Raw genomic sequence first — 17232 nt, 5'->3', positions numbered from 1 at the left:
AATGGGATACAACAGTTGATATTTGAATATTTTGATGTCATGATACAATGAATGATACACTTTCACAGAACAAAGTTGACCAATTAACCATGCCTGTATTGTCTTATAAGAACATAAAAGATATGAATGTAAGGATCAATGAGATAAATGACTACGCCAGGTTGCCCCTCCCCGCTTGAACTTTCCCCCTTTATTTATGCACCGCAATAAATGATATTAAGGACTAGGCGTTCCTTCCTCGTACCGTGGTCCTGCATCGTCGCCGTCTCCGCCCATCGCTGGTGTAGGAGCGTCATATGGACGACTGTCCCAGGCAGCGGGTGTAGGCGCGTCGTACGGCTTCTTGGACGGGCCGCCGGGGGTAGGGGCGTTGAATGCTCCTGGCGTCGGGGCACTGTCAGCCCAGGCTCCAGGTGTAGGCGCTGAGACACCCGGGGTCGGAGCGCTGCCGTATGCGCCTGGGGTGGGTGCAGAATAGGCTCCGCCTGGAGTTGGGGCGTCGTAGCCACGGGAATCTTTGCTGCCGTTGCTTGCCGTAGCTCCTGAGGACCAGGCTGGGGTGCGACTGCCGGAGTTTGCGTTCCAGGCTGGGGTCCTGGAGCCTGCCGCGAAGGCGTCGAAGTCACTCTGTCCGGAGCCAGAACCGGAGCCGCCGTAAGGAGTCCGGGCGCCAGCGTTCCAGGCCGGTGTGCGTGAGCCAAACCCGCCATATGCGGTGCGGCTTCCATCGTAGGGGTTCGATGTACGGGATCCATCGTTCTTCCATGCTGGTGTGCGAGAACCGCCCATACCAGACCAAGCAGGGGCTGAATCGCTTTGTTAGTATCGTAGACCAAAGACGTGAAACATGGAAAGACTTACTCCTTGCGGAAGATGCGCCGCCCCAGGCGGGGGTCCTGGATGAATCTGCAGCTGCCATCGGTGTCCGGCCACCCTGCCAGCCCGATGGTGGAGCTGCTGAAGGGACGCGTGGTCCTCCTCTGCCGCGGCCCATTTCGATTGTTTGGCCCGTTATGGGGTCCTTGACCACGAGGAGCTCCTTGGGGATCGACACTAGCTTGTTCTTGGAATGGAGCTCCACACGTGCCTGCACGTCTCCCGCATCTTTGACAATACCCACAAGACCTTTGAAGGGCCCCTTTCGGACCATGACTGTCTTTCCGATCATCCTGTCGCGGCCGAAGCTCTTCGGGGGACCCATCATACCGCCGGGTGCGCCACGACTCATCAGAGCCGGGTTCATCTTAGTAAGATCAGGGCCCGTAGACCGGCCTCCCTTGGCTGATACTGTTACAACGTTGGTCGTACGTACGACAGTAATACCGGAGTTCTCAGCCTGAGCCTTGTTATGCAAGAACAGGAATGAACGGTGAATGTGAAGGATCACTCCATTCCTCTGTTCACCATACACTTCGCGAACAGTATCTCCATGTCGAATCTCTGCACCATTCCGATCCGTAGCTACCGCATCCCGACGCGGTGTGATCTTGTTTGTTACTTGAGTAGGCAGGATAGTGCGAATCGAACCATTTTGATCCAAAACCCGCAAGGACTCTCGATCAACCTTGACAATACAAGCAACGGTAGCAGCGCTATTGAGCAGTTAAGTAAAAGAACAAGCAATAAGTATAGGGCCGGGTAACTCACTCTAGCTGCACGAGATCATGTACGTCGAACATTCCAAGCTTTCCGTCAACACCTGTCTCGGCAGACAGCCGAAGATCCTTGCTGAAAACAGTGATCTCCTGCATGCTCATATCGCTAAGTAATGTTACGGTGTCGTCCTTAACTTGGACCACCATACCCAGTTCATCTTGATATCTGCTACCACCAATGACCTTGACATGATCACCCTCCCTGAAACGTTTACGGAGAGATTTAACAGGGGCATCAATGTGTTGTCCTGCAAGGTCACCTTCGGTAACTTGCAGAGTAACGATATCACCGCGAGTAGAAGTAGTTCGGCCGATCAAGCCCTGCTGTTCACCACGGAAAACTTCAACTGGATCCCCTGGGAGGTAAGAGTCTTCAGCCGTGGAGTTCTTGAGTGTTTCCGCGAGAGACGCAAGATCTAAATTGGCAGTGCCGTCCTCTGAGCCTCGAGCAAACATGGTAACCTCCTCGAGCCGCGGGCTCACATTCTTAGTGATCAAATGTTGTACCTTCATGTCTTTGATTAAGAAACCGTCGATGTAGGTCTCTCCGAGGTAGCTCCAAGATTTTCCACCCAATCCAGATGTGGCAGAAAGGTACTTTCCGTGTTTCTTTTTAGCTTCAGCTTCACTGAACAAACGTTGAGGCGGCCGGGCCACCGCGGGATTCATGCCAGGACGCTTCCTCTTGGGATCCATAAAAGGCGCGCCGGTGTCCTCGTTCAAGCCATAATCCAAACGCGGAACCAAGCGAACGGTCACAGCGAGACCATTGGTTTCAACTTCTTCAATCTGGGCCAGATCGTTTTGGTATTTGCCACGTTTAATACGAACCCAGCCACCGGGCAAGAGTTCTTCGGATTTTTGAACACGCAGAAGGTCCGGCATTTCTCGCACAGGGACTAGAATCATCTTCGTCCGTGGGTAGACGTTGGACATATCTTGCAGTGCATCCATGACGTCCGCTTGCCTGCGTGCTTCAACATAGATGTACCCACTCATAGCCCCTCCACGCTCAAAGGCAGATATGATCTTCATAGGGTTGCGAGAGCCCATGGGTCGCTCTTCCATACGTTTCTGGATGGCGAAAATAACCTCCCGTTCTTTGCCGGGCTTACAACGGACACCCCAGATGCTAGGATCCTCGACACTAGGAAGTAATAACCGCTTCGGTACGACGACTGCGTCGGAAGCTGCAGCACGGTTCCGTCCGTAACGTTCTTTGAGCAACTGCGCCTGCTTCTCGGCGTCCATGCTGGCCTCAAGCTCGCGCTGGCGATCGAGCTGTCGGTGGCGACGGTCGTCAGTCTCAGCGCCGACAGGGAGCGCATCCATATCATCTGGGTGCATTTCCCCGCCAAGCTCGGCCATTTCGTCCTCTTCGTCCTCGGCCTCATCTTCATCTTCATCGACGCCGGCCTCTTCTTCGAAGAAAGTGTGCACGCCTCCTTTCCTTCTGCGCTTTTTGGGTCGCTATTAAGACGAAGCAGATCAGCATTGACCACGATGGAATCAGAAGCAGCTCAAATGGTGGTAGCACTCACAGACACGGCATCCTCTTCATCTTCATCTTCCTCTTCCTCGTCATCATCATCATCGTTCTCGTCTTCTTCCTCGTCATCGTGGCCATCGGCATCTTCGTTATCCTCTGCCTCTTCGCTACCAACTCGACGTTCCGCCCGTCGTGAAGGCTTTACGTCTTCTTCATCGTCATCATCGTCCCGGTCTTGATGCGTCGGCTATAACCCCCGTACGTGTTAGCATCACCAGCCACTATCATCTAACGTATCTGTAGGACTGACTCTGGCATCTTCATTATCTGAATCGTATGTGGGAGCGGGGTTGAAGTCATCGTCTTCTTCTTCAGAACCGAAGTCTTGATCCAGCATGTTTCGTGACATATTGCGTGGATTGCTGGCAAAGTCACTTCGAACTGGGGCTTGGTTCGGAGTAAATTCGGACTCAGTGATCGAAATACGAGTCGCAGGAGGGCCGTATAACGATTATGGACGACCTATTGACGAGAAGGAAGTCACTATTAGATCACTTTGAGCTTTCCAGCATACAGTTCGGGAGAGTCGAGATCGCGGATAAGCAAGGCGTAGAAAACCAAACAGAACACCGTCGAGGTAGTAAGATGAGACGAAAGGGCGCAATACCTATTATGTAATCGGGATAGGGAATCGCTGAGGCTTACGATTCACAAAGAAGCCCTGGACAGAAAATGGGTATAAAACAGCCTTGCTGTTGCTTCGGCCAGCCAGGCGGGCGGCGTTATCCTTCGCCGAGTCCGCGATCGCGGCACGTAAGTCAATCGGAAGTGAGAGGGCGAGAAAAAACCGATGAAACTGCCCACACCAGACGACAATAAGATGAAGCCCACCAGAGTAGCAAGCCGTAGCAAAGGGAGTGGGAGGTGGCGCAAGATCAGTGGTCTTTATAAGACTCGTCGGAGGCTTGTTGAAGACAAATCCATAGGTTGCGCAACTGGCTCAACTGCGGCGACGGATTTCTTTCCTAGTGCTCCCATTGAGCCAATGAGCGTCATTCGCTCTAGATCTCATTCCTACTAAAGTAGTAGGAGTAGCTACTATAGTCTCTGATTCACTATCTCCATGGTTATTTTCTTTTTATTCAATATGATCGTTATAGTCTCTTTAGGCATTTGCCACAGGCTGCAGAGGCAAAACCTACAGTCACCCTTAGATATGACTGCTCAAGTTGCAAGCGTTAATACTGAGCGAGATCTATATATTGTGCTTACAACAGGCCCATGCATATATGATCAAATGCCTGTGTACTGGAAAGACCATTTCCAGACTCTCCCGTGTCAAATCAATATGAATAATGGTTGAGAAGTACGTTCAAAGGTATTTTACTCGCTAAACCTATTCCATAGGCCGGCCTTGTGCACTGGAGGCTAATCCTAGTATTAGACCTTTTGGATCATGCTGGGTGACTAATCTATGCCATCGTGTATTTCTTTTCACTCCTGGCTGCTCTGGTTGTTAATCAAACACGCAGATGCCGTCTTAAGTTCATCTTGCATATTTCTTTCCAACAGAGATAGGGACTCTCCGCCAGTTATGCCGCGACTTTATACGTGTTCGCTCTAATAACTAAGAAAACGTTATATTCGATTAAGGACAAACGAACGATTCTCGTGTCAAAAACCCCCAAGATTACACTAGAACTAGATCTGAAAGTATTTCAAAGCTAGGCGGCCGCTTATGCTCTAGGTGGTATCATTTTATTCTTTGAGGACATGGTCCAAGCAACATATAGTACAGTGAATTGAGCCTAGGAGGCCACTAAACTGCCAGGTGAGCGGGATATGAAAAGCTCTATATACCCAAAACCAAAGTCATATCCAAACAACGTTAAGGACAAAGAGGGGGAATAAATATGGGAAGGAAAAAACCTGAGTGCGCTCATTTACAACTTCATGCCAAACATCTTGTGCACACGGAGACTCTGGCGCATACTCAGGTCCAGCATGATCTCCTCACTTCCACCAGGGATAGCGTAGGCACGAACATCACGGTATAGCCGCTCCACCTTACCACCCTGGCCGCCGCGGCTGTAGCTCAGACCACCAAAGATCTGACTGGCTTCACGAGCGCAGAACTCGAAGGTGGTCGTCGACTGAGCCTTGAGACTTGCGATTGCACCGCCCAGCTTGAGCATTGCTTCAGTCTCGTCCATGGACTGGCATTGGTAGATGATGTTTTCCAGCCAGTTGTATGTCGCTTCAATCTGACGGGCCATGTGTGCGAGCTTCATACGGATAACAGGGTGGTCGATGAGCCTCTTGCCGAACGTCTTACGCTTGTGGGCATATTTCACCGCTTCCTCGTAGCACACACGAGCGAACCGACAGCACTGGATGACGATTCCAATGCGCTCGTGGTTAAAGTTGGTCATGATGACTACACAATCGGTTAGTTGCTGTGAAAAGAGAAGCAAGAGCGCTAGAGGGCTTACCCTTGAAGCCCTGGTTTTCCTTTCCAATGAGGTTCTCTACCGGCACCTTCACATCCTCGAAGGTGACATAAGTCGTGCCGCTGCTCCAGACACCCTGGCAGTCCATGCGTCTCGTGCTGACTCCACCGTGCTCTCTCTCAATGAGAAGGACACTAAGGCCATTCATACCAGGCCCGCCCGTGCGAACAGCGGTAGTGAAGTAATCGGCATAGACACCGTTGGTAATCCACTTCTTCTCACCGTTGACAATGTAGTGCTTGCCATCGGGGGTGAGTTTAGCCTCGCAGGTAAGGTTGGCAACATCGCTTCCAGCATCTGGCTCGGTAATAGCAAGACAGATACGCTTATCGCCATTCAAAATACCAGGGAGGATCCTGTCAACCAGAGGCTTCTTGCCATATTTGACTAGTGGAGGGCAGCCGATACCGTAGCCACCGATCAAATTCCAGACTAAACCACCACTACCGGCGCGGGACAGCTCGTCGGTAAGGAGCAGCTCGTGGAACAAGTCCCAGTTTTCAGGAGCGACAGACTGCACACGGTTCTTTGTGTGGTTGACGGGGAATTTGCCACCCAATATTCCTGCAAGGTATCCCCGTTCACCCATCTGCTTGTAAATACGATCGGGAACACTTTTGGCCTCATCCCATTCGGTCACATAGGGCTCAATTTCAGACTCAACCCATTGGCGAACTTCTGCGCGAAGGGCTGCGTGAGTCTGATTAAAGTATGGAGAGGAGTACTGTCGGGGAATCGTTGGTTAACCTGTAGTCTCCCGGATGGTGTGTCACAGGCAAACTTACACCTTGATACCATGAGGGATCGGCGAAGGGAATCAAGTCACCATAAGGGTCTTGAGGCTCAGACGGCTTGGTCGATACAACGTCCACTGGAGCTGCCGGCTGAGGCTTGGGGGTTTCCTTGGCTGCTGCTGGTTCCGGTGCCGGTGCATCTGCGGCTTTTGTGTTCAAGGAACCAACCTGCAGCTTGCTTTTGTACTTCTTGAGAATTCCTTCGTTGTGATACTTCCAGAACTGCTTCGAAGCATCCTTTCCTCCGACTCGCGACAAAACTAGAGGTGCATAGTCAGCATCGGCACTTCCACCGATGGGTAGTAGACATCATGACGTACTTTTTTTTCCACCTATGCAAAGTGACGTTAGCATACATGTGACGATCCACGAACCTGTTCAAACATACCAGGGTGCTCGTCCTGAAATTTAGTCAGGTCATACACATCTTCATCGATAACAACCCAGAGGTTATCTGGCTTGTTATGCGATGCGACGTCTTCCTTTGAAAAGGTTTTGGACATGATCGTGGTAGAAATGAAACAAACAATATCGAAGCAGAAGAAGTATACGAGTGAGTGAGGGATTATGAGCTCTCGAGGGTCAGAAGGGTGTGCAGCGACGACACGATGCTCGAGTATTCGGCACTAAAACACAGAGTAATATGGAGAAGTGAATCCGGGGTAAGACTGAGGGAAGAGGGTGGATAGATATATGGATGACACGGAGGTCTCCGTCACGGGGAACTGTCGTAAGAACCAGTTGGGATAAAGGAAAATAAGCAGTGGAGGTAAGGCACTCGGACAAAAGCCTAAAATGTCCAGAGATCAACGCACAAGCGCCCTCGGTAGCCAGCGAAATGTCTAGATAGCAGGTGGTCACTTTTTTTTTTCTTTTTCTAGGCAATTCACTGGCACTGCGCAGATGCGGGAGGCCTTTTCACATGCCCGATCAGTAGTAGACCAGCGTCCCGTCCAATCAGGGTCATCGATTGTTCACCTCGGTCAGGCCCGCCGCTGAGGTAAACATTCTGCAGGTCATTTGCTGGCCTGTTAGTCTTTCGTTGATTGGCCCATCGGTGTCTTACTGCGTCATGTTCAGGCCGTCCACATCGGGCAAGTGCCGAGGCTGCCGAGAGATTAGCCACGTGACGTCAATCTGCCCCAGATACTTGGAGATTCTTTACATTTACTCCGTACAAACGTTGGGAAACTAATCAGAAATGGGACCTCGACATGTGAAACCATGGGATCAGGCAAATCTCAACTCCACCAGCCCCTGTCCATCGTAGTATTGTTAATATGTGCCGTATCTCCGTGATTTGTTGCCGATGCTAGGATAGAGATACTCCGTGCCTCCTACACTGCTAAATGGCCGTGCTCCCGGCGATTTACTACAAAGGGTATAGTGTCTCTCGATAATAGTTGTACTCCGTCTGTCGCAGTATATACTCCCTAGAGTATAGTCTATACTCCGTACTACTACGGAGTACTCTCCTTGAACTCAGACCTGCTATTCCACTCTGCATTTTGTACTCTGACGGGCTGCAAAGGTGGAAGAATTGATATTGCCCCGGCTCATATTGTCAACTTCATCAATGACTGCGACATAATAGCGTATTGTACGGTATACAACAACTGTTTACGTGTCCGAGCTCTAGGGCCGGGGCTGCCTCTGTATAGCCTAGACAATAGTATGTACATACAAGATCTAGGGCAAAAGGTCATGTCAGATACCGGACTATCAGTCGAATCAAGTCAGCTAGCGAGGTTCAGTACCAAGTAGTACTTGTTAAGAGAATCCCGCGTGTTCTTGCGCCTCGAGGCATGGACAAAGATATATAAACCAGGTGATCTGTTGCCGTAGCGCCGTCATCGAATCCCGTGATACATCCGTAACTAGCAGGGGGTAAACAAGCCCGATAGTCACCTTAACAGCGGCTTGCTTCTCCCCACGAAACGGCATCTGACTTTGACCGCCCCAAATACAGCTATAGAGCTAATGAACTCGTGGAAAGATGTCCTCACCACGTATCTACAATATATATCTGCACGGTCACCCTTTCACAGGTTCAGGTTCAAGTGTCGAATGTAGATAAACTACCGGATTCGGACTCGGATTTATTCTCATCCCGCCCGAGCCAATTAGGGTTTCTGGGGCAGCGGGTGCCGCCGCGTCGCCATTCAGGCAGTTCTGTGGGTTGCGGACAGTCTAACCAACATCTCTGATGTTTGTTGTCCTCGAAGAGAAAGCTTTGGATGATAAGAATAGGAAATATGTTTATCCGGGCACGACTCTATTGACAAGCCAAGGCCTGGAGACCTCACCGATCCTTATCAACTGATGAATACTCCTTTGGTCGTCTCGTCATTATCGTCGATTTCCCTATTTCAGTACTGCAGGTCGAGCATTCCGTTAGGTCGCCACATTTTTGGCAGGACAGCGCATTTCCGTTGGGTCTCTCCTACGACCCCGCATCGCCATGCCTCCCTTACTAACTAATCGGCAAGCCGAGGAGCTGTGAGTATGCCCCATGCGAACTAGTCACTGGCGAAAGCTAAATTCGCGTATAGGCACAAGTCAATGATAGCGTACCTCGTGGCGAGCGACCTCCCAGATACCGCGGCGGCACTCAGAAGAGAAGTGAACCTCAGCGAAGATGTGTTTGATCCAACTACAGCGAAAAGGTACGAAGGAATGCTGGAGAAAAAATGGACAAGCATTGCCCGCTTGCAGAAAAAGGCATGTCTGCGCTTCAGATCCTCTCCTCCGTCCACCGTATTAATCACTAGCGGCGCGGTGACATCTAATCTTCCTTTCACGACAGATAATGGATCTTGAATCGAGAAATGCGACGCTTCAATCCGAACTCGATAACTCAACACCTGCCTCCCGCTTAAAGCGCAACCAAGATCCAGCCTCTTGGCTTCCGAGTACAGTTCGCTATTCACTAGAATCGCACCGAGATAAAGTAAATTGTGTTGCCTTCCATCCGACATTTTCCTCCATTGCCTCCGGCTCCGACGATTGCACGATAAAGATATGGGACTGGGAACTCGGAGAGCTTGAGCGGACGCTTAAGGGCCATACAAGGGCAGTCCGGGACGTTGATTACGGCGGGCCGCGGGATAATGTCCTTCTGGCTTCCTGCAGCTCCGACCTGTCTATTAAGCTATGGAAACCGACAGACAATTATAAGAATATCCGGACGCTGCAAGGTCATGATCACATCGTCAGCGCGGTTCGTTTTATACCATCTAGGAACCTGCTGGTGAGCGCAAGCAGAGACAACGATATGAGAATCTGGGATGTCACAACCGGGTATTGTGTGAAGACAATAAACGGTCATACCGACTGGGTGCGGGATGTTAGTATCTCGTTTGACGGGAGGTTTCTTTTCTCCACGGGACAAGATATGACCGCGCGCTTATGGGATATCTCTACTGTATCGAATATAGAACATAAACGAACGATGCTTGGTCACGAGAATTTCATTGAATGCTGCGCTTTTGCCCCGCCTACGTCATACCAGTTTCTTGCGCCCTTGGCCGGACTAGGGAAACGTCCTTCTTCTACAAACGGGGCTGATTTCATGGCGACCGGGTCACGAGACAACACTATTAAGATATGGGACAGCCGCGGGACGTGTCTCATGACGTTAGTGGGCCATGATAGCTGGGTTCAGGCGCTGGTGTTCCACCCGGCAGGAAAATATCTCTTATCCGTATCGGACGACAAGACATTAAGATGCTGGGATTTGAACCAACAAGGAAAGTGCGTGAAGACACTCGACGCCCACGAAAGCTTCGTCACCTCCCTGCGATGGGCTCCAGGAGTGGCCAAGAATGTACCCGGCGGAGACGGCGCAGCGGAGGGAGAAGGAAACGACAAGAACGGGGCTGCTAGTGAAAATCCCGCCAATGTCCAGATGCGCTGCGTGATCGCGACAGGGGGTTGGGACCAGAAATTAAAGATCTTTGCGGGCTGAGGTCGCGAAAGAAATCATCATCGGGGAAGGATAGGAACGGTGCTTTGTATGGGGCTTCCTATAACCTATGCAAAAACGGTCATAGAGCCAAGCTACACTCCTACAGCGATGTAACCACGATTCTTCTCTGCCACACACCCCCCTTCCTGTGTGTCTCTTGAGCCGATTCCCTGAGTTTCATGCGCCACGGGCTGGCGTATACCCATAGCGTTCCTCGTCGCTGTGGTGGTCGCTATTAGTGCGACAGAGAGAAGCTTGGATTGCCAGGACGAATCGGACAATAGCGACGACAGTGATAGTTGAGTAGTAATTTGTCCGATGAAAGCAACCTTTTGAGGCTCATGTGATCTTCCCAGAAAGTGCCAGTTCGCTCTGTATATATTTATCAAGTAAAATCATATATAGTCTGGCTGAACACTGTCTGGACTCGTTAGAACTACTAGCATTGGAGTTACTAATCGAGTCCATTTGTCATACGACATCAATGAAGGTCGATCAAAGATGAGATGCTTTCGTCAAGTTGTTCAGTTTACATTTTAGCAATGCGAGGTGCATACTAGTATCGGATAATTTTACTTGCATGTGCTACATCCAGTTCGCCCTGCCTAATGGGACGTACTGTTCGGACATTCTCATGAATTAGTCACCTCTCAAGCTTCAACCATTTACACATCTACAAGTCTTCTGTAGACTAGATACTAATAAGTGGATAGCTTCGGTCGGAAGATAAAATGCGACATAACCGTCCAATGCTATGTATTCCACCGGCCCCACATAAAAAACGCATGCGCAAGTAGATATTCAAGAACGTCAGGCAGCAATACTGCTGTCACTTCAATAAGACATAGATCCATAATTAATCTAGAAATACAACTAGTGCTAAGATCGCGGATGTGACCACCCGCTTAGTCCTCGTCACCGTCGGTTTCATATTCAAACTCCTCGGGGACGGGGGCCTCCTCGTCATCCTCATCATCCTCATCGACAGCTGTCAAGACACCCGCAGCAGCAGCGGCTCCTGTGGCTGCCTCAGCCAAGCGGCTCGAGCCCCGTTGAGGGGTCTGGAGGGCTGCCGCGCCCATGGCGGCCTGCAGTCGGTCTTGGAGAGTCTCTGCCGCCGCCGCAGGTTGCCTGACCTCCTTACTTGCTTTCATTTCAATGGTCTCCCGTGGCTCTTCTGGTTTCTTATCCAGCACAACAACCACTCCACCGGTAGGCTATTGTAGCACAGTTAGCATATCTGATCAATCTAGACACAATGACTACATGTAGGAGATACGTACCCGTTTGACCGGCTCGTACCGCGGATCAGGGAATGTGAGGTACTTCAGTTGAGCGGGGAGGACTCTTGACATGTTCTCGAGCTCATATCCAACCCGTTCCCGTTCCACCTTCTTTCTTTGACCCTCTCCGGACTCCTTCTCTCCTTCCTTAGTGTCGTCCTCGGCCTTGGTGGTAGTGTCGTCCGTTTCCATTCTATCCGGCATTTGATCCGAAACCTTAGGGGTGGTAGGTGTCTGATCGATATCCATACTCTCTCTTCGTTGCAGCTTCTCACGACGCTGTGCACGACGCTTAGCCTGGGCGGTGGTGGACAACACGGCAGTTTTGACTTTCTCGGGCGCTTCCTCCGTTTTGACCTGTTGCTCGGGAGGATAGTCAAACAGGCTCGGCCGAGTATTACTGTGAAACTTGAAGAACGGTACTTCAAGCTTCTGGTCCACGCCGATCACGGAAGTGGGGGCGAAGCTGAGCGACAAGAAATGGGTAAGAGGGAACCAGTACCAGTATTGAGTAAATACAGCAGCACCGACAATTCCAGGCATGTTGAGGTTGCCAGTCTGCGTCTGCAGGCTGATAGTACAATTCCGGCCACCAGCATCTATAATACCCAGAGCGACGGCGCAACCAAACTTAGCCATGGCATCTTCATGTCTATCTCCAATCATCTTCATCATGGCCTTGCGAAGGGTGCTGACTCGCGGGTTCATGGCCTCATTCTGCTGCACCAGCACCATGGCCAGAGAGATCAGAGCTCCTTGTCTCACAAAGTCCGTGGAGTCCTTGAGCATCGGCTCGAGCAGGTCAATGGCCTCATCCAAGCCCGTTCCAGCACATGAGATACCGAGTGCCATTGCGGCACCATAGCGGACGTGAGGATTGTAGGACTCCGAAAGGAGCTCAACCATACGAGGCACGCTTTGGTACTTTCTGAATAGGATAAAACCCAAGCTCAGGACTGCAATACGTCGCACATCATCGTTGACGTCACTAACGGCAACGTGGAGGAGCTTACGGACAGCCTTGTTGCTACTGCTGCCGCAATAGGCGAGAGCAATGGTCATGATACCACCGTAGCGGAGAGTGGGATCAGGATCGCCCAAAAGGCCATTGATCAGCTCATCAGCAGCCTCTTGGCGGGAGTACATGATCAGAGCCATACCCATAGCCAGACCGCGAACGATCTTCTCGTGTTGTGTCTCATGGGCATACTGAATCATATCCTCTAGAGCTCTCATGTTACCTGTTCCCAGCATGACCAAACCCATGGCCAAACCAACAGCTTCACCGTTGATGGCTGAATCAGAATACAGGACGGTTCGCAAATCTTCGTAGATACCTTCATCACCAGTTGCCATGCCTGCAACACCTAGACCTAAAGCTCCACCATGCTGAACAACCTCCTCAGTCGCCTTCTTGAAGTGGTCGCGGATAAGGTCAACAGCCATACCGCCATGGTTAGCATATATCAAACCAAAGGCGTACAACGAGCCTCCTTGGCTGTAGACTGAGCCTGATCCTCCAACACCGGCAATATGTTCCCTTGGAAGGTACGGCTGCAGGAGCTTCTGGCCCTGGCTCAAGTTACCACGATGAATGACACCAAGAGCAGCCGTAGCTGTGAACTTGGACCAGTTGACAGCTTTTCCTAACCATTCAAGGTTGTCCCGGAAAAACTTGTCGTGTGTGGTACCCGCATGCATGAAAGCATTGGAGAGTGTGACAGCGGTGTGGAAGATAGAATTCCGAGCTTCCAAGCTATCCCGAACTTTGTTAAGGATAGCGATATCAGCCTTGTTGCTTCGGTACAGAAACTCCAAGTTTAGTTGGATGCTCTTAATGCCGTCAAGGATATCAAGAATGTTCTTAAACGCGGCCCGTGATTCAGAGGATAGCTTCGACTTGTCGTCGTTCGCCCCGATGGACCTGGGCTGTGACGAGCTGGACTGGTCTTCCAACAAAGGATCAGACTCCTTCGGCTCCCGGTCACCCTCCGCTGTGTCTTGCTTTTCTTCAGCCTCCGCTTCTGGTACCAACTCGGCAATTTCCTGTCTGACTTTTTGAAGGAATTCTTGCGTGCTGTTATCGTAAAGATCAAATGAAATTTGATATGCCACAGCGAGGGAACGTGCATCGCCCTTCTCGACTAATTGGCGGAGAATGACAGATGCCATAGAGTGTTCGTTGAGGTATACCACGCACTTCGCTATTGAGAAATAATCGGGGTTAGGGATCTCATTCAAGAGCTCAAGAATGAGTTTGAGAATCTTGAAAGCGAATTAGTTCCGGAGCTCTTGCAAGGCGGGGACAGAACCTACTTCGTTACGGAACGCACGCTCCTGTACAATACCCATACAAATATCCAGCACGTATTCCATCAGTTCTTCACTCCTTCGAGACTCGCCGTTCTGTTTTTTCTCATCTTCACTTGCTCGAATGATGGTCTTCCGAAGCACGTCCAAACTCTTCGCTTCGATGGCAATTCCGATCACCTGGCGGTATCGCTTTTGGATGAAGCATTGCTCAAACAGACGTTCGATAACGGTCTGCAGCTGGCCTTGGACACCCCTCTTCAGGACGAGTGGCGTCTCAACCTGGTTAACGCTAGCATCATCGCCACCCGGGTAACTCGCATCGATACCTGGTACTTCTTGTCGGGAAAGGAGCGACTTCGATGGTAAGGCGGACTGCGAAAACGGAGTGATCGGGGACGTCAAACTAGCAGAGGTGCTTGTAGCACCTTCGCTGGAAGTGGGGAAGGCAGTGTTGAGGTTGGCCGGCTGGTCACCAGCGGCAGGTCGTTGAGCAGCAGAGAGGGAGATGAAGGTATCAACGCATTTAGCTGTATATTACATCACGTTAGAGGGACAGTCCTCCCTGTATGTTTCGAGGAGCATACAAACATACCAATAATTGTTTCCTCAAATTCGCCTCCATTGTCTAACTTGAACAGCTTCCCGGCACCGAGTGCAAACACCATACTCTCATTATATTCTTGAAGGTGATAGTAAACTTTGGCGGCGACAAGAGCAGCGAGCTCGCGTTCTGGGAAGGTTTCATCTTCGTAGAGAGCCTCTCTAAATCAAACATATTAGCGCAGATTCCCTGGAAGGAAGTTGATTGATGGTTTGGATAAAAGCACGTCCAAGATCGAATGTTTGGTTTGATGACAGAGATGTCATAAGCTCGGAGAGAAGACATACATTTGCGGAACAGCATCCACCACTTCTGTCCAGAGCAAATCGATCTGAGAATCTAAGGTCTTTAAAGCGAACACCCGCAGCTCAGGGTCTGGCTCAGAAAGAAAGCCGACGAGGCCAGCAGCCGAAGCGAGTCCAACCATGTCTAATGGATTATGCTGTCGCTGGAGGGATAAGGCGACAGCTTCAACGGAGCTTTGGAATAGTCAAATCGGCCCACGGGGATGATGAGGGGCTCGAGTCTATACGTAAGACCAGCAACAGCAATATCTACCGGGAAGAGGATGATGGAGGAAAAAGATACAAGGAAAAATGGACAGCAGTTAGAGATTCGGAGTGATCAGGGAGCTTCGCAGATGAGGCACACGTCAACGGGCTTCCAGGCTGATGGAAAGGTTCCCGTGGTTCCTGCAGAAACCCCTAGAGTTATCACGTGATCTATGATGGCATGGGTTCAAGCTCCCCGAGAGGGTCACGAGCCTGCCGAGAAGAAGACAACAACCGTTTAGAGCTACGAACAGTGGTCACACATCTAAGTCAGGTTCAATGCTCCGACTTAGCTTTAGACACCCTAATTATAGTTCTCTGTGAATTCGATAAGAGATCTTTGTCTTCCAATTTCAATGTCCGAGTAGCTTCTCTAGCCCATAAACCAGGTGAACCATCTTCCTGTTTAATCATGTCGACAACCCTTCCGAAACATGGGGATTCACGTCTCGTATCTCTGCCCATTAGAGCATCTGCCTACCACCAAGATCCTTTGATTTATATTGACCGTCAAGCGAAACACATCCAACATAATCTACAGGCTCTTATCGATGCTCAAAGCGAAGGTCTCCTAGCAGGTCTCCAAGGACCTCAGTTGAACGAGACACCCACTGGAAGCTCTACCCCTTCCACAGAACCTAGTGTCCTCCAGAAGCCTTTGGCCATCCCTGTCAGACAACCGGTTACGGAGAAGATTAACTTACGTGCTGCACGCGAAGGAATATTCAAATCCATATTTGACTTGCTGAAACTTAGAGAGGAGGAGCGAGAAATACTCACAGCTCGTTTTGCCATACGAGCGGATGCACTAGATGAAATTAACAGCTTTACCACAAAAAGAGCCGGGCTTGAGGATGCTGTGTCGACAATCCACAACAACAGAGAAAGTCAACGCACCGAGGAACTCCGAGAGGAAGGCCACAAGCTAGAGGCGGACATTCATGAACTGGAGACGAAGCTATCCCAAATGAGAGCAAGGCATCGCCATGTCGTGGAAGAGCTAGCACATATGGAAAACTCGGTGGACTCCAAGTTATCCTCCTACAAGGCCTCCTTATCCCTGTTAGAGTCGGACATCCAAAAGTTCCTTCAGAACCCCCCTGTCCCACCCCAGTCGAGCTTCGCTAATGGTGCAACATTATATTCATTGAATCCTAAACGTCGGACGCTTGATATGGCCCGAGAGCATTGGACAACGGAGCAGTCAGAATTGCGAAAGAGACAAGAAGAAGTAGACCTTGAGATACAGGCACTTGAAGCAGGAGGGGGAGTCTGGAAACAGGTTATTTTAGAAGTTTGTCGATTCGAAAGACGGTTAAACGTAGCAATGCGCCGTTCACTACAAAATCAGTCGCAAGCTTCAGAATCTTCTAGGGCTGTTGAGAACAACTCCGAACTCGACCATGTTCGTGTGATTTTGGAAGACCTACACAATACAACAGAGCACGTGGAACACTATCTGGGAGTTGCAGAGGAGAAGAACTGGAAATTGCTTGTCTGTTGCATTGCTGCTGAACTCGAAGCATTGCGGGAAGCACGAGAAATGCTCCTTGATGCCTTCGATATTTCGGATGAAGACCCTTCGCCGTCGTCAGAACGAAGGGTGCTTGACAAGTCTGGGGAAGATAACCCGCAGGATCTACATCAAGATCCACTTGGAGTCGACAATCCCGACCCTCCAGCTGATCTATTACAGGATACCGAGGAACATCATTCTGACACCATTTCTAGATCGGAAGACGAAGATGATGAGCCGGATCCTGCGTGGCTGCTTCCGGAAACATAAAGAATCTTGAATAATGATTAAATATATAGAAATGTTGGCAGTTCTCCTTGAGGGAAGCTTTCGAAGGAAGCTATCAATCACGTAATGTAGGACCAGTACTAGTAGCTATAAATTTATGATCGAGAATGCCAATCTGGGCTTATTGTCCAGCGTCGTAGGGCAACATGCCTAAAACAAAGCGCATCGGGAAGGCGCTTTGACCAACATTGCAACTTCGCCCCCTCCGGCAGCGTGACGGACAGGAACCGTTCGCTGCGTTAACGGTTCAGTTGTCTGGTATTTA

At 50.3% G+C, this 17232-nt stretch overlaps 5 protein-coding genes across 5 annotated transcripts; 2 read left to right on the top strand and 3 right to left on the bottom strand.

Moving 5' to 3' along the window:
• Positions 1 to 4: 4 nt before the first annotated feature.
• On the bottom strand, positions 5 to 4089 carry spt5 (transcription elongation factor spt5). Its single transcript, XM_032067440.1, has 6 exons — positions 3812 to 4089; positions 3455 to 3666; positions 3197 to 3391; positions 1648 to 3125; positions 862 to 1592; positions 5 to 806 (listed from the first exon to the last, which is right to left on the bottom strand). Exons 2-6 carry the CDS (start codon positions 3551 to 3553, stop codon positions 217 to 219), a joined length of 3093 nt encoding a protein of 1030 aa, XP_031926149.1. The 5' UTR covers positions 3554 to 3666; positions 3812 to 4089; the 3' UTR covers positions 5 to 216.
• Positions 4090 to 4886: 797 nt separating this feature from the next.
• Positions 4887 to 7309, bottom strand: BDV27DRAFT_130549 (putative acyl-CoA dehydrogenase). Its single transcript, XM_032067439.1, has 5 exons — positions 6837 to 7309; positions 6769 to 6780; positions 6440 to 6708; positions 5637 to 6378; positions 4887 to 5581 (listed from the first exon to the last, which is right to left on the bottom strand). Exons 1-5 carry the CDS (start codon positions 6949 to 6951, stop codon positions 5088 to 5090), a joined length of 1632 nt encoding a protein of 543 aa, XP_031926148.1. The 5' UTR covers positions 6952 to 7309; the 3' UTR covers positions 4887 to 5087.
• A 1322-nt stretch (positions 7310 to 8631) lies between these two features.
• BDV27DRAFT_130546 (WD40 repeat domain-containing protein) lies at positions 8632 to 11015 on the top strand. The gene is made up of 3 exons (XM_032067438.1): positions 8632 to 8947; positions 9001 to 9169; positions 9255 to 11015. The coding sequence occupies exons 1-3, from the start codon at positions 8910 to 8912 to the stop codon at positions 10413 to 10415; spliced, it is 1368 nt and encodes a 455-aa protein (XP_031926147.1). The 5' UTR covers positions 8632 to 8909; the 3' UTR covers positions 10416 to 11015.
• Positions 11016 to 11166: 151 nt separating this feature from the next.
• Positions 11167 to 15250, bottom strand: BDV27DRAFT_130544 (proteasome regulatory particle base subunit RPN2). The gene is made up of 5 exons (XM_032067437.1): positions 14900 to 15250; positions 14604 to 14773; positions 14015 to 14538; positions 11699 to 13963; positions 11167 to 11632 (listed from the first exon to the last, which is right to left on the bottom strand). Exons 1-5 carry the CDS (start codon positions 15037 to 15039, stop codon positions 11321 to 11323), a joined length of 3411 nt encoding a protein of 1136 aa, XP_031926146.1. The 5' UTR covers positions 15040 to 15250; the 3' UTR covers positions 11167 to 11320.
• A 325-nt stretch (positions 15251 to 15575) lies between these two features.
• On the top strand, positions 15576 to 16949 carry BDV27DRAFT_159183 (uncharacterized protein; the record flags this gene model as incomplete). The annotated part of the gene is made up of 1 exon (XM_032072833.1): positions 15576 to 16949. One exon carries the CDS (start codon positions 15576 to 15578, stop codon positions 16947 to 16949), a length of 1374 nt encoding a protein of 457 aa, XP_031926145.1.
• Positions 16950 to 17232: the final 283 nt, after the last annotated feature.

This window comes from Aspergillus caelatus (genome assembly GCF_009193585.1).
Source record: "Aspergillus caelatus strain CBS 763.97 unplaced genomic scaffold BDV27scaffold_124, whole genome shotgun sequence".
NCBI lineage: Eukaryota > Fungi > Ascomycota > Eurotiomycetes > Eurotiales > Aspergillaceae > Aspergillus > Aspergillus caelatus.
Note: the sequence above shows the minus strand (reverse complement) of the source record. Positions and strands in the feature narration are given on the sequence as shown.